General features: G+C 36.7%; 1 protein-coding gene and 1 pseudogene across 1 annotated transcript; one reads left to right on the top strand and one right to left on the bottom strand.

Annotated features, from left to right (window-relative positions):
* Positions 1-4340: 4340 nt before the first annotated feature.
* On the bottom strand, positions 4341-5095 carry LOC148203517 (uncharacterized; annotated as a pseudogene).
* Positions 5096-7526: 2431 nt separating this feature from the next.
* On the top strand, positions 7527-9145 carry LOC148203516 (uncharacterized). Its single transcript, XM_088107929.1, has 2 exons — positions 7527-8062; positions 8606-9145. The coding sequence occupies exons 1-2, from the start codon at positions 7542-7544 to the stop codon at positions 9027-9029; spliced, it is 945 nt and encodes a 314-aa protein (XP_087964055.1). The 5' UTR covers positions 7527-7541; the 3' UTR covers positions 9030-9145.
* Positions 9146-17309: the final 8164 nt, after the last annotated feature.

Below are 17309 nucleotides of genomic sequence, written 5' to 3'. Positions count from 1 at the left end.
AAAGAAATTAAGGATTTACAAACCAATGGAGGTTGGTTTGTAAACCAAATTAGGGTTTTTACAAACCAAATTGGACAACCCAACCCAAAAACCCAAATTTATGGAGGTGCGGTTCAAGCCACAATTCCCAATCCAAAACGGGATTAATGTAATTCGAAGAACGAATTGTGATTTGATGACGATACTAGAGCAAAAGCAATTCTTCATGTGATTTGTATCATCGCTTTTGAGAATCACATTATTTTGTGTGTATCTGAATCGTTCGATACTTACTACTTGAGCGTAGCCATTCTATTTCCTCCCTCCAGTTAATTCCTTCCCCTGTTCTACTTGGGTTCCCCTTCCTCTCCCTTGATATTTCAAACCCAATACATTCACGTGCAGGATTTCTATTATGCTTCAATTGCGTATATAATATAGGAGTTTTTGCAGCTTGTAGTTTGTTTTGCTTTGGATATTGTATTTATCTTTTGGTAAGATGTCTTACATTGATTGGGAATATGGCCAGAGTATTCCTTATAAGCCTTGACCAATCTTCCTCTCTTGAGCTAGCTTTTAGGAGTACCTATCGGTCAATGTTATGATATCAAGGTTCTGTGATTAAGTGATCTAGAGTTTCTGAGGTGTTTGTGCGTGACCATGCTTTAAACCCAAAGGGCTCTTGTATGAGGGAGTTGGTCTGAATTATAATGTAAAACAATTAATGTGTCTTCACCTAAAAGCTCAAGCTTTTGGGATATTTGGTTCATGATGTGTTTATAACTTTGTTAGAGATGAGAGTTGATTGTTGTAAAAAAAATGATAGATATATGATCTGATTACATTAAATAGGGATACGTGATATGATTTGATATGAAAATATCTTACAAAATATTTTCCGTTATTGCATTTGATTTTGTTTCTTATCATTGTATCTCTTACACATTATAAATAAATATACTTGTGTGTACCCGTCACATAAAATTCATTATACTTGTGTGTTACCAGAGCAGTATCATCTTTTGTGACCTATTTTGTTATTAATTTTTTCATCGTGGTATTCTGAGGCTAACGAGAAGTGAACCCAAATCCATGCTTTCCATATCGACTTGCTACTCATCAGTAAATATTTTAGAAATCATGTATGATTTCTAGTTTACACTCTTTTGCATCCTGTCACCTCTCACATCGAACACACAGTTTGCTGCTGTTGTCACAGTTCGTCACTTGTGACATTCTGGTGAGTCTTTTTTGGTCAATGCTACTGTTTACCACCAACATTTTTCTGGCAAATACTATTTATATTGGACATTATTCTGGCTGGTTTCTTTTTCCATCGAGGTTTTTCCAACCAACATTACTGTTCGGCGCCAACTTTTTGGGTGAGTTTTGTTTTTCTTTGAGAGCTTTTTCCGGCCCAGCATCGTCACCACTGGCATTGCCTTGTTGTGGATGACTATTTTTCCCCCATCTGAAAGTCATTACGCCCTCTTAGCATTTTTTGATTTCCAACAACTGTGATAGGATATAATGTGTGCAGAATAAAAGGAAATAGATTAGGAATTAGTTATTAGTTGGTTGGGGGCCTTTATAAGAAGGCAAGGAGGTCTTGTGTTAGGGGAGCTTTTGGATATTCATTGTGTTGACAAGAGGTTGTTCTTGTGGAGGGAGAGTGCTCCCTTGAGAGTTGGGTGTTGTACAATGTACTCTGGATTACAAGAATAATATACAGTGTTGTTTTTTTCAGTATTCTGTGTGTGTGTGCTGTTTTGAGTGATAGATAGACTTCTTGGCCAAAGAAGTCTATCAAATTGGTCTGACCTGATCAAAGGTGTGGAGCAAGATGGAGGGAAAACTAAACGCGCCGGAAGGGAGGATGGATGGGCAAATGAATGCGCTGGAAGGGTGGTTTGACTCGATGGAGACGACGATGGAGGAATTGAAGGCCAAGATGAGAGGGATGCGCCAAGAACTTAAAGAAATCAACAAAATTCTTGGAAGAAGAACTTGGAACCAGGACAGGAGTTCAGAAAGAAGTGAGAAATCTGTCATTAAAGGAAAGAAAGAGGGAAAAACAGGTAATGATGATGTGAAAAACAGTCTGCAAAACATCAAGAAAGGCAAGAAATTCTCTGAAGGAGAGTACTTGGCTAATGATGAAGAGAAAAAGGAAGAGAGATATCCACAGGGTAGTAAACCAGATGAAGAACCACTTTTCCCGTGGGTTGGAGGAGTGGAGTAGTCCACAATTGATGGGAATGGCATCCAGGGTCAAACAATGAGGGCAACAGATGTTTTTGAAGTTCAGAACATCAAAGGATCAATAAAGGTACACCCAACAGTCAATACCATGGAAGAAAATGCAGTCCAAGGGTTCAAGACCTGGCAACAAAAATCCAAGAACCTTTCTTGGGAAGATCTTCCAAAAGGCCTCTATAGGAGTTGCAGGGGCAGAGAATGCAGCACCACTTTTGAAAAGTTTGGGGGTAGAAAACAGAGTGCCACTGCTGGAAAATGAGCAACAATTAAACAAGAAAGGGTGGAAGATTACATTCAAGATTTTGAAGTGGGAAAATACAATAAGGGTGAATTTTATTATGCTATTGATGTGCTGCCTAGTAATAATACGTAACATGATGGTTTATGGGATATGGATATTCTTTATATCCATAAAGATATTGGAATTCTTAGGGGAAAATACACGGAGAGTTTTACTTGAGAGTTTGGCAGCAGTAACTTGTTCTGGGAGTGGGAAAAATTCATCCAAGAATTCAAGATATTGGTGTCACAAGCAAGTAAAACACCAGAAGATCAATTGCATGGATTTTTCTTTGCAGGGCTGCAATCTAACATTCACAATTGGTTGCCACAATAGGATCTAAAGGACTTGATTAGAGATTCACAAAGTGCTTTAATTGTGGGAGAAAGGCCAACAATGAAGAATCACACTCTCTGTAGGGAAGAAAAAACCAAAATAGAAGGGAGATTTGGAAGAGAAAAATATAGTATGATGGAGGAGGAAGGGGATGCAACAACAAAGAGAGTTGAAGGTGGAGATGCAGCCAAGCAACAATCAATGACATTGGAATTTTGGGATTCCAAATTATTGGGTTCAAAATTTGGTATGCAAAAACCATTCTCATGTCGACCACCACTCAAGCCTCCAGATCTAAATTTGCAAGCAGTAGCCAGTGGTCTCCCTTCATATGATAACATGTTGATGAAGATGACCTATGAGATCAAGTTTCATGGTTCTAACCTTGAGGACAAGGTTGTTTTGCTGCTGGGTGTAATGATATGATATAATGTTATAGGATATAATGTGTGCAGAATAAAATAGATTGGGAATTAGTTGTTAGTTGGTTGGGAGGCCTTTATAAGAAGGTAGGGAGGTCTTGTGTTAGGGGAGCTTTTGGATATTCATTGTGTTGACAAGAGGTTGTTCCTAGGGAGGGAAAGTGCTCCCTTGAGAGTTAGGTACTGTACAGTGTAGTCTAGATTACAAGAATAATATACAGTGTTGTTTTGTCCAGTATTCTATGTGTGTGTGCTCTTTTGAGTGATAGATAGACTTCTTGACCAAAGAAGTCTATCAAACTGCCTTGTTCTCTGTGTAGTTTGTCTTTCCTACTAACTGTACATTCTATGAACAATTTTTTCTTTTCGGCAACTGTGGAGTTCTCTGAACATATTTGCTTTTTGGGAAATGCCATGTCTCTGATATTTTTCCATTGCAGCAGCCGTTGCTTTATTTGAGCAATTTTTTCTTTTTGGCAACCTTGTGTCAACTATCCAATTTTTCTCTTCGACAGTCCTCATGTCCTTTAACCATTTTTAACAAGCTTCACTTGTATATGTACATATGTTTCAACTTGAGGGAATGTTAAAGATATGATTCGAAAGGATGGACCATATTGAAAATTAATTGTTGCTTTGATAGAGAGAGACATGTCCAAAAAATATTTACTAGCTTTGGCATTATTTAGTTTGTCAACTTTGGCAAGCAATTGACTAACATGTTTACTAAGTCTCTCAAGGGTGTTGATGACATTTGTAACAAGCTTCTCATACTCTCTAGCCTGAGGGAGAATGTTAGAGATATACAATGTTGTAAAACTCGATCGTAAGGGGATCAAAAAGGGGGTAAAAAAATCATAACTTGAGAGTTATAACTTGACTAGTAAGAGTTACTAGTATATGAAAATTTTTATTCATAAATAGGTGCATCTTTAAAAATAATATACATGATAGTAAGTCTTAAGTAGTGAGGTTCAATACACAATGCAACCACAAATAGATTCATAATTCATAAAATGGTCATGCATAAAACAACTAATAAATTCATACATTTTTAGTGCAAACTATCCAGGCAAATCTTTTATATTAAACACAGGATAATCATCCTCCTCCTCCACATGATCTTCATTTTCATTGATGTCCTCTTCTCCATGACCTGCATTATCAACAATTGCAGGAACCTCTAAATCATCCATCCATGCAACACCACCACCTCTACTAGCTTCTTCATCTTCTCCTACTTCAACTAATATGTCTTCATCTGAAGCATCCAAACTTGAATTTTCTTCATTTTTCTCCATAGTGCAATCATCATGAGGAGCAAGATCATCAATGTAAATAGTCTTTTGTTTTCCTAACATCCTTCTTCAATCTTCAATTAGTCATCTCAAACACCACATCATTCATGGTCTTTTGCTGTACACGACTTCTTTTTTTGGTGTGGAATAAAATTAACACATCCTACTAGTCTCTAAAAAATAATTATAAAATCAATTTCATAAATTCTTACACTTTAAAAAGCTCTCCAATTATACTCAACCGAATGAACTACAAGTCAAACTCAATACTCCAATTGCATACCTTTGAAATTCCGGATGTTCATCACCGTATGATTCCCCATCATTGTGACGGAGATTTGGTTTTTAGTGCATGTTGAGTTATCGAACTACCAAAAAAATCCAGATTTGCTCTTGATACTCTCAATTTGAGCATCAATCTTAGTAAACTCATCAATGTCTTCCACCAACCTATCCAATCAGTCATACATTCCACGTTTCACCTCATAATTATCTTTAAACTCGACATCATAGTGCAACATGGCATTAAGGTAAATAGCCTGTAGCATGCAATGGAAAATGCAGATGGTTGTCCCATTTTTGAGCAATGATTTCCCAAAGGGGAGTATAGCTAAATAAGATAAAAATAAGTAAATTAACCTCTAAAACGAAGTCTATAATTCTAAAAATATAAATTAGAAAATCAAATATAAGTGAAGGGTAATTAGATATTATTACCTTTTACTAACTTCGTTGAAAAGACTTTGTATCTTCTGTTAGCAATATCCATTTCTTCATAAATAAATTCCATGACTAGTTTTTCATTTGAATCCACCATGCACAACACCTTAATTAGGGAAGAACATCCCTCATGCAATTCAAAATATTTTTGCGAAATCCCTTAATATCAATTTTTCCACAAACCCTCCATCTCTAGTCTTTACAAATTGACTAGATTGCCACTTCTTTGATGTGGACATCCTATTAAGTGATTCTTCATTTTCATTCAAGCATCCCAAAGTCAAATAGGAAGTTTCAAAATGAGTATTGGCATGCATCTTTAGTAGATTTGTACGAAAATAAGACTTGTTCTTGAATAGATGTAGATTGTGATTTTTTTACCATGGACTATTGTCTCATGAGGGAGTTGTATTTCTTCTCAAAATCTTCCACATTAAATCAAAGTGGTGGGCTGTACAAGGTGTCCAATATAACTTTGGTCTCTTTTGCATTAACAATTCTCCAGCTGCCTTGTAATTTGTTGCTTGGTTACAATTTGGATCACATTCTCTTCCCCAACCTCCTCAACACCATCCATCATCCTATAAATTTTTTCAGCTGTATTGCATATATCAGAAGCGTCAATAGGCTTTGAAAAGACAGTCCCTTTGGACTATTTACCCAAAAACTAAATATAGTTTTTCTCCTTCTATCTGTCCATCTTTATGCATCCATTTTTCTTCCAAAATAGTTTATGTTCTTCCAAGATCAGATTGTCCTTTTCAACCTGTTACTTCAAATATATCACCTTAATCTCATGGTATGATGGTGACTTAAATTCAGCACCGTGTTTGGCAACCAACTCAAGCATCCTCTTGGGCTCTTCACTTTTTGCTAAACTAAAGGGAATAACATTGTTGCAGGGTCAGTCCTTACACCAATCCCACTAACTCTTATAGGAGCTTCACCTAAACCACTTGATGCCATTTTTTCCCTTCAAATTCTATATAAATCTGAGCTCCCAGCAGAGCAACCAAGGCAAGTGAAACAAAAAAAGGAACAAAGGCAAGGAGCTAAACAAAAAGTGGAACAAAGTTTAAGCATAGCTGATCGCAAGGGCAGGCAGCAAGCGTTGGCGACTGCAAGGGCAGAAAGTGCTGACGGCTGTGATGGTTGGGATGGCTTGTGACTTTAACAACGATGATTAGCACAAGGGATTGAGGTCAGCAAACGCTAATGACTACGAGGGTGGTGAGCCACAGGGACTGTGGTGTCGACAATGGTCATCACTCGTGAAGCCTGAGCCTCATGTAGGTCTCCTCCTTTGGTTCTGATATTGAAATGTAACCCTAGCAGTCTAAAGGTAAGGTTTTTCTTGGGTTGGGTTGGCCAATTTTTCTTATTGAAAATGGGCCATCAAACCCTAATATCATAGGAACAAAAAGGACCAACACAACCCACGATCCTTTGATTCAGTGACCTCCTTGCATACTCGCTTTGGTCTGTGCCTCTTCCAATCCGTCCTCCGTGTTAGCTTGCTTGGTGTTCCAAACTCACATCGTCCGAGTTTCTAATTTTACTTGCAATTTTAACAACACTGGATATATGAGTTGATTAAGTTCAAGATATGATTTATTTATTTTTATATTAAATAGGGATAAATGATAGGGAAATATCTTAACCAAATATTTCCATTGTTAGATATTGATTTTGTTTTAAATTATTCTTGCCATTGAATAGTATCTTTTTGAGTGTATTAAAATATTTTGCAAGGTATTTATTAGCTGAACCACACCTAGGAACTATGGTTTGAAACTGAACCTCACCTAGGAACTATGGTTTGAAATTTAACCTATCCCGGAACAATGTTTTGGTTTGTGTATTTCTTTAGAAACTCATTGTTTGGTCCCATTTTTGAATTTCATGAATTGTGAAAAATGTTTTAGTTTGTACTTAAGTCTTAAAGCTTAATAAGATGTACCAAACTGAACCTTACCAGTAAAAACCTACTTTTGGTGTACCTCTTAAGCCTAAAATGATATGGTTTAGTCTGAAACAAATTTTATTGGTTGAAATTGAAAACCTTACCACACAAAATTTGTGTACCTCTTAACTATTTTTTCATAGTTTATCTTGGTCCTTTTCACGGGGCCATCTTCTGATAAATATAAGTTAATTTATCTAATAAACTATATGTTTATATTCTAAGGCAATTATTTACTATTCTTAAACTTATATAACTTTTGTTCTTGATTTTATGTTTTCTCCATGTTTAATACGGTTCTTTTGTGTTCAAGGTCTGAGTCATGTGTTGAATATGTAGAGAAAGCTGCAATGCATAGGCATTCTATGTGGTCAACTTTGGTTGTTGATATTCTCCTTGGAAACTTGGTTGGCTGGACATTTTTATATCACAGAGAACCAATTTGCCTTTCAGTTTTGAATTTCATGCATGGATTTTCAACGTTTTTGCGCTCTGGATGTGTGTGGTTAATGGGAAACCCTGCAGGATTCAAATTGAATGCTGAGCTGGCTGGAGTACTTGGCATGGTTTCTTTGAATGCAGTCCAGATATGGTCAACACTCTGGATCTTTGTGGGTTTCGTCTTTAATTATATTATTCAAGGGCTTTCTGTTTTAGGAATCCTTTGTGGATTTACTGTACCTGCCGCTTTGATCATAGACATGATTGCTCTTGCAACTCTTCATGTTTCAACTCTACATTGGTTCATTTCACTTATATATTCATCACAGATACAGGCATTGGCAGCCTTGTGGCGGCTTTTCAGGTAACAATTTCGGGTATATTTTTTTATTATTGCCACGAGTAAGGAAGTGATTTTAATGAGTATTGAATATCGTAATTTGCTATTTGTTTTATAAATTTAACTAAGTAGTTAGTTTTAACAATTCATTAAGATATTAGCAGAAGGGGTCTTTGTTTGCAATTGATAATATTTTGAAACGATTTCAGGAGGCATATACTCAATAAATAGAGACTAGTGAAGTGATATTATTAGTGAAAAGTTTCCTTTTTCTTGTGGAGAATTATAGTATTATACGTAGACTATCTGTCTTATGTTTGCTATTACGTGTATATCTGAAAGCATGGGCAATGAAAGTTTACTAAATTTGTAGATGACTTCCGACATCAGAAAAGTTGAGATCATAAGAGTTCCTAGTACTTACTAAGCCATAATATTTGCTCCACATCTCTATAACTCTGATTCATTATCCGTTTTGAAGAATAACTGTTATAGATACACAATTCTTTTGCATACATACTTCCTCTTCCTTCCATATTTTCATGAAGTTGGTTGCTACATTTGTAGGGGTCGAAAATGGAATCCTCTGAGGCGGAGGTTGGATAGCTTTGATTATACAGTGAAGCAACATATTGTTGGATCTCTATTATTTACGCCACTTTTACTTCTTTTACCAACTACTTCCGTTTTCTATATATTCTTTAATATCGTGGACACAACCATTAACCTTATCTGTCTACTGATTGAAGTATCTATTTCGATTATTCATACTACCCCTTATACTAAGATATTTCTTTGGTTGGTGAGGCGAGGAAGATTCCCTTCTGGAATATGGCTTGAAATTATCGGTTGTCAGAGTAATAGTACCGTTTTTGCACCAAGTATTGATTTTACGGATGAAATGACCTTACCCAAGGATTTCAATAGAGAAAAATCTAGTATTCTAGTTTCAGTTCTCCACAGCAACTACTTGAGCATAGGTGAGGCCTGAAGCTATTGTGGGTTCGGACTGATGCTTCTATTCGGTTGTCAAGATATGTATTTATGTTGATCAATAGGGAAATTGAATATGTGATATCATGCGGTCAATGTGTACTGTAGCGTTTTTTTTTTAATTAAAAAAAGTGTAAACTTTCTTTATTATTTTCTGGGGCCTTTACTTGAAGAATTTAGATATATATTGTGAACTATCTGTGATGTGTAAATCTGGCAGCAATGTCTTTTGTTTTGTTATCGTAATTTCGCTACTTCCTTGTTGCATATCAAGAATAAAACAACACATCATGGATCCTGACATTTTAAAACATTTTTAAGGAATATATTTAAAAACTTGATTGATATTTCACCTTTGCATCAGACTGTTCTTCGTGATTTTGATAGTTGTGACCTGGGAGTGGCGACAATTTGTATTATATGCATACTTTTGCATGGACTAACATTATGTACTTGAATTGATTAAATTTCAGGTAAAGTTATCTTGCCTCACTACAAAACTGTATTTTTGGGAGTTTCTGGGTCATCCATCTCCACAGTGGCTTATGGAATCCTTATTGGGCAAAGGTGTGATATCCTGGTGCCAAGTTCTCTGATGGTTTTATTGATTTCACGATCCTGTTTCTCTGATTTTTTTTTAGGTTTATTTAATAATACTTTTTTTTTCTTATTTCTTTTTTTGTATTTCTTCTTTTTCCTCTCTCATTGACCAGAATACTGTCAGACCCCGTAATTAAACACCCAAAAACCCTTATGTCAGATCTCGGAAAACCCACCCAAACCCCACCTGTCGGATTTCATTAAAGCGCACTAGAAACCCTCTGAGCGGACACCAGGTGTCAATAAACGAGGATCCGAAAATCAGTTAGTGGGATGCAGGTGTCAGTAGGAGAACGGACGTTCGTTGTTTTAAACAAAACTGAATTTTTTGAAATCCGCGTCACTCTTCTGCATGCACCTTCTCCGTTCCAAAATCTGACTTTCCATTTCTCCTTCTTCTCTCTAGAAAACCCTCCCTTCTCTCTACCAAAGCTTACCATTTTTTTCTCCGTTCACATTTCAGAAACCGTAGAAGTGTTCCCAGCGGTATAAGCTTCAGTTTGAACTGATCCTTTCCGCGGTCTGAAACTGATAAGTTTCTCGTCTCTAGCTGTTCGTTCATATGAGCATGCAAGCCAAGCTTTGGTTGCACGCGGTCACCTTATCTGAACCAATCATGGTTTTCTGTAATTTGTTTAGTTTGAAGAGTTTGTCTAAGCGAAGAAATCGTATTCCTGCGAAGTGAGTTTTAGTCTGAAGCAAGTTCGTTCACTTCAAGAGGTAAGGGAAGCTTATTTAATTTAATTTCAACTGTGTTGTAGAACTGTTGACGATCGTTGATTTGATGATGTTAATGCATGATGATTATTATGGTTTGAATAATTGAACGTTCGTTTACTTGATGAGTTGAAATGACATATGGCTGAGTTAGGTTATGATGCATGAAATATATGAAACCCGTTTGATATGTGAAGTATGAGGTATGAATGTTGATCTTGATAGAAATTTTATAAAGTTTTCAAGTTCTGAGAGTATAAGTTGAGAAAAACTTATTTGAAATAAATGATTCTGTATAAGAGGTTATACTATGATAAAATACGTTCGTTACTGGACGGTCATCGACCGTTCGGTTCTCCTGTTGGATATAGTTGAAATGGAATTCTTTTATTTGGAAAGAATTCTAGTTGAGGACAAACGCCTCTTTATCGTAATGTTGTGCTTGAACGATCGGTCAAGCGTAGTTGCATCTGAGTATCGAGTAGAAAACCTAAATTCGGTACCTATATATATATAATTGTATAGGTAGTTGTTTCTAAATACCATTCCTATGATATCTTATTTATAAATCTTTTATTCTAAATTTTAAGTAGTGCTCGGTATTATACCTAGCGCTCGTACTAAGTAGTGCTCAGTCTTACACCTAGCGCTCGTACTGAGTAGTGTTCAGTCTTACACCTAGTGCTCGTACTGAGTAGTGTTCGGTCTTACACCAAGCGCTCGTACCCGTTTCATTATATAACCTATCTTGATGAAAAGTACCGTTCGTCCAATTTCAGAAGAACCTTCCTTTCCTTGTTCGGTCATTTACTGACATGAGATTTTTGTATATGAATTGTTCTAAGTTTAGTACTTTGACGTCCTAATAGGTCCACCTTATTGTCTTGGACCAAGAGTTCCCAGTTCTATATATTCTTTGAGTTTTGATTGAAGTTCACGAGAGTCAGTTCATTTAACTGATTCAGGTTGTAGAAGAAGTTCGTCACATATTGCATATGTGTACTTGATTCCTTTCTAAAGAATTCAGTAACCCTTTCGGTAGTATTCGGTTCTAAGACGAGGGAGTTTCCTTGCCTCGTTCCTGTCGTTTGTCCTCGTTATGAAGGGGGCAGATCGTTCGGTATTTTTATGTTCTCAGAAATAATTATGAAAAGGACACTAAAGTGAAAGATTATAAAGGATGAAAAGTTTATGAGATGAATATGAGACTATTGATAATGAAAGATGGAATTGAGAATGTTAGGAATGAAATGAGGTGAAGTTGAACGAGCGTTCCGGGGAGGAACGACTCTTGGTTGATATTGAAATTGGTAAAGTATGAATGTGGACAAAGCTTGGCTGACGATTCATCCTGATGTTCCGTGAGTACTCGTCCTCATGTAGAGGGGGTACGTCATGTGTGGGAACGGCAGGAGATCCTAGTCCTTAGGAGTACTTTGGACGGAACGGACTAACCTCGGGTGGCAGCTGATGAGAATTCCAGTTACTACATCACCCGGGTGCACGAACGTCGTAGCTACACAGAATTCATACAGTTCGGACACGGTCTAGTATCAGGGTGTTGATTAAACTGTTTATTGGAATGTATTTGACTGTGCTTGCATAATGAAATGTTTGTTATTACTTGAATTAAATTACATAAGCTTACCCTGTGTTTTTCCTTGTGTTGTCTCGTTTGTATGTCCGTCCTTGTCTTTGCAATGATCATCCGTGTGGATGTGAGCAGAAGGAGACGCACTGCTGGAAGAGGCGTTGGAAGACCAAATTTTAGAGGAAGAAAACTTAGTAGAAGTCGAGGTGAAGACTGAGCAATAGGACGTTGATAACAGTTGAAAAACTGTTATTTTCATGCTTAAAAGTGATACTAAAAGCAACCTTTAGATTTAGAAACTAGCTTGAAATCATGCATTTTGTTTATATTTTCAGAAATAAGAGAGCTGGACAGGTTTATGCTTGATTTGAGTGTTTTTGTGCAGGTTTTGAGGTGAATTTGGTGAAAGAAGTGAAGAATGAGAGAGAGGACATTAGAAAAGACAAGAAAGAGTGCAAAAAGGAGAAGTCGAAGGCACCGCTCAGCGGCAAACTACCGCTGAGCGGCACTCAAGAGGTGACGTTGGAACCGCTGAGGGGCAAAATGGCCGCTGAGGGGAAGAAAGAAGACGCGTAACCACCGCTGAGCGGTAAATGGCGCTGAGCGGCACTTTTTGGGCTTGGACTTTTATAATCTTTTGTAACTCTAGATTAGTATTTAAGGGCTTGCACGTCCTTTAGTTAGGTATCTTTGGCAGAAACGAGGCAAACACTCTCTCTTTCACCCCTTTGAAGGAGGATCTTGGATGCTCAGGCTACCTCTTCACCTTTATTGGGTTTATTCTATCATACTTTCATTGTTATTCATCTAGGTTCACCATGAATATGGTGAACTAAACCTTGTATGTTTGTTGGGGAATCAATGTAATCTCTTGAAGCTCTCATATATGGAATCTGTTGAGTACATCTTTGAATTAAGACATATGCTTTCTTTTCATCATTAGTTAGGGTTTTTCCTCTTTGCTCAATGCTTGCATTGTTTAACTCATTCTAATGCATGATTATTGGTTTTGTTGATACGGACACGTACGGGGAAATCTAGATCCGGGGAATTTCTCCCAATATTTTACTGACAACATTATATTGGTTGCCTTAAGCTCCTGCACTCATGAACTAATCATTAGGAATGCTAGGAATTGTATGAACTATTTGATTAGGGAGAAGCCATCTAGAATGGTACATTAGAGAGTAGCATTAACAATGATGATTTGAAAGAGGAATTCCTAAAATATATGAGAGTGGATGAGATGAAATTGACCCCCAACAACATATTCATTCATTTAATCCATTGAAAGTGTTTATCTTATGTCTTTGCCATTGATCAATTCATGCATACATGTTTATTTTCGTCTTGCATATTAAAATTTCAATTATTGTTTTCTTAAGTCTTAGCTAATCAAGAAATCACATAACTAAACTAGGCCGTGAGTCCTTTGGGAAGAACGATACTTGGTCTTACCAAGTTTTATTACTTGAACGATTCGGTCATACTTGCCGATTGTGAAACAAGTTTGTGACATCATATTTTGGTGCTTACAAATTTGTCCATCAAGTTTTTGGCGCCGTTGCCGGGGATTCGTGGTTTAACTGGTTAATTTGTGTGATTATTGATTACCTTTGACTTTAATTTTGAATTTCTGTTTTTATTTTTTCTGTTTTTATTAGATTTTATTTTTATTTTTTTTTTAGATTTGATTTTTATCTTTTTAGATTAGATTTTATTTTATTTTCGAATTTTTATTTTATTTTTCTGTTTTCTGTTTTTCTGTTTTCTGTTTTTTATTTTTAGGTTAGATTTTATTAGATTTTATTTTTATCTTTTTAGGTTAGATTAGATTTTTTTTTTTTTAGATTTGATTTTATTTTATTCTTATTCTATCTTTTAGGTTAGGTTAGATTTTATTTTTTAGATTAGGTTTTATTATATTTTATCTTCTAAATCTTCTATCTTCTAAATCTTTTTATCTTTTGAATCTCTATTTTTTCCTATATCTTTTTGCGCTAACAAATCTTTTCTAGGGTTTTGTTTTCTTGTGTATGCAGGAAGGTCAAACCAGTACTAGTTCAATAGCACAAGGAGTATGGAGAACAATAATGCTAGAAGAACTCTTGCAGATTATACTAATCTTGCTGGACCTCAACACTTTAACAGCATAGCTCGACCTAGAGTCAATGCAGCCAACATGGAGGTCAAACCAACATTAATTCAACTGGTAAAGAGTAATCAATTTACTGGGTTATCACATGAAAGCCCATATGAGCACCTTACAACATTTAATGAGATCTGCAATACGGTCAAGATCAATGGGGTGCCAGACGAAGCTATCAAACTTAGCTTGTTTCCTTTCTCATTGGGAGGCAATGCTAAGCTTTGGTTGAACTCTTTTCCAGAAGAAAGTTTCACGGAGTGGGAAGCAGTGGTTACAAAGTTTTTAAACAAATACTTCCCACAATCTAAGGTGACTAAGGGCAAGCAAGAGATATCTTCATTCAAGCAGGGCATGGAAGAATCACTTGGACATGCATGGGACAGATACAAAGGATTGTTACGTAAAACTCCTATGCATGGTTTCAGAGAAGAAGAAGTAGTCCTAACTTTCCTTGGAGGGCTTGGTTCACAAACCAAGATGATACTGAATGCTTCAGCTGGAGGCAATATCAAATGGAAGACTCCAGAGGAAGCAACTGAAATTATTGAAAATATGGCTACTAGTGACAACGAACTCAATATTGAAAAAGGAGACTTTCATCAGAGGGAGTTGTTACCATTACATGATGCTCTGCTAGAACAAAATAAAACTCTCTTTCAACAGCTTGAGGAAGTAACCATGAAACTTTCTCGAATACCACAGGGAATACAACAGGTCTCAATGGTTCAAGAACGACAAAAATGGCAGATGCAAGTTACTCCAGTTGAGAAAGCAACAAAGCTTGAAGAGACTTTCCAGAGATTCTTGAAGACAAATGCGTCCTATTGTCATAATGTGGATGTTGCATTTAAAAAAATGGAGGTTCATGTTGAGAGAATAGTTGACGAAATTAAACAAGATAATCTTGGAAAGGAGTGCAAAACTGTTGTGACTAGAAGTGGTAGAGTGTTAGAGGAGAGACAAAAAGAGAGAAAGGAGAAAGAAAATGAGAGTGAGAGTGAAAAAGAAACATGTGAGAGAGAGAAAAAGAGAAAAGAAGAAGAAGAGAGGAGAGAAAAAAATGAGAGAGAAGAGAGACAGAAAGAAAAAGAGTATGAAAAGCCACTTCCTTATCCAAAGAGTTATTCAAGGAAGGAGAAAGAAAAGCAGTTGGAAAGATTCATGGAACTCTTTAAGAAGTTGGAGATCACTATACCATTCTCTGAAGCATTGCAACAGATGCCAGCATATGCAAAATTTTTGAAGGAACTTCTCACAAAGAAACACAAGTACATTGAGAAGGAAACTATCAATATACAGGGCAATTGCAGTGCAATCATACAGAAACTACCTCCTAAACTTAAAGACCCAGGAAGCTTCACCATTCCATGTACCATAGGAGATGTGAAAGTTGGAAGAGCATTGATTGATTTGGGAGCTAGCATTAATCTAATGCCGCTATCCATGTGCAGAACAATTCAGGGGTTGGAAATTAAACCAACCAGAATGGCTCTTCAATTGGCAGACAGGTCTCTTAAATACCCATATGGAGTGGTTGAAGATGTTCTAGTGAAGGTTGACAAATTTGTATTCCCAGTAGATTTCATTGTGATGGAGATGGAAGGAGCTAGTGATGTTCCTCTTATTCTGGGGAGACCTTTTATGAAGACTGCTAGAGTTTTGATTGATGTGGAGAATGGTAAGCTTAAACTGAGAGTTGATGATGAGGAAGTTACTTTTGATGTATCCAAGGCCATGACGTATCCAAATGATGACAAAGCATGCTTTCAATTTGATGAACTTGATGAAGTTTGTATGGTTCAAGAAAGAATGGTGCGTAATATTTCACCATTGGAAAAAACGCTCATTGATGCATGTGAAGATTTGGATGAAGAAGAAGAGAAATTGATTGATGAATGTCTGATGGACTTGGAAACATTGAAAAAGGGTCCAGAGGAAGATCCAATATTTGAAACAATTGATAAGGAAGAAACAATCAAAGCACAGTCGCCAGAATTGAAAAGATTGCCATCACATTTGAAATATGTGTTTCTAGAAGAGGATGGAGCAAAGCCAGTCATCATCAACAACTCTTTATCTTTACAAGAAGAAGAGCAGTTGATAGAAATTCTGAAAGCCAACAAAGAAGCAATTGGGTGGTCAATATCAGATCTCAAAGGTATTAGCCCAACTTATTGTATGCACAGGATTTTTATGGAAGAGGACTATAAACCAAGTGCTCAACCGCAGAGAAGGTTAAATCCTGTCATGAAGGAGGTGGTCAGAAAAGAAGTGTTGAAACTGCTAGAAGCTGGTATCATCTATCCAATCTCTGACAGTGAATGGGTGAGTCCAGTACAGGTGGTTCCAAAGAAAGGAGGGATGACAGTAATTTATAATGATAAGAATGAACTTATTCCTACTCGGACAGTTACTGGCTGGCGCATGTGCATTGATTACAGGAAACTGAATAAAGCTACCAGGAAGGATCATTTTCCTCTTCCCTTCATGGATCAGATGTTAGAAAGGTTATCAGGGCAGGCTTTCTATTGTTTTCTGGATGGATATTCTGGATATAATCAAATTGTGGTAGATCCAAAAGACCAGGAGAAGACGGCTTTTACTTGTCCTTTTGGTATCTTTGCATATAGAAAGATGCCTTTTGGATTATGTAATGCTCCAGCTACGTTTCAGAGGTGTATGCAGGCAATCTTTTCTGATCTTTTAGAAAAATGCATTGAAGTATTCATGGATGACTTCTCAGTTTTTGGAAATTCTTTCCAAAGATGTTTAGCTAATTTGAACACTGTCCTCAAAAGATGTGTTCAGACAAATCTGGTTCTGAATTGGGAGAAATGTCATTTCATGGTAACTGAAGGGATTGTACTGGGGCATAAAATTTCTGCTAAAGGAATTGAGGTGGATAAAGCCAAAGTAGAAGTCATTGAGAAACTGCCTCCCCCAACAGATGTAAGGGGGATTAGGAGTTTTCTTGGTCATGCTGGGTTCTATAGAAGATTCATCAAAGATTTCTCAAAAATTGCTAAACCATTGAGTAATCTTTTGATGAAGGATGCGCCTTTTGTGATGAACGAAGATTGTCTGAAAGCTTTTGATATATTGAAGAAGAAGTTAGTGTCAGCTCCAGTAATTGTAGCACCAGATTGGAATCAAAATTTTGAATTAATGTGTGATGCAAGTGATTATGCATTGGGAGTTGTTCTCGGCCAAAGGAAGGAACA

This window comes from Vigna umbellata, chromosome 2 (assembly GCF_029865625.1).
Source record: "Vigna umbellata cultivar VRB3 chromosome 2, Vumbellata_1.0, whole genome shotgun sequence".
Lineage (NCBI taxonomy): Eukaryota > Viridiplantae > Streptophyta > Magnoliopsida > Fabales > Fabaceae > Vigna > Vigna umbellata.
Note: the sequence above shows the minus strand (reverse complement) of the source record. Positions and strands in the feature narration are given on the sequence as shown.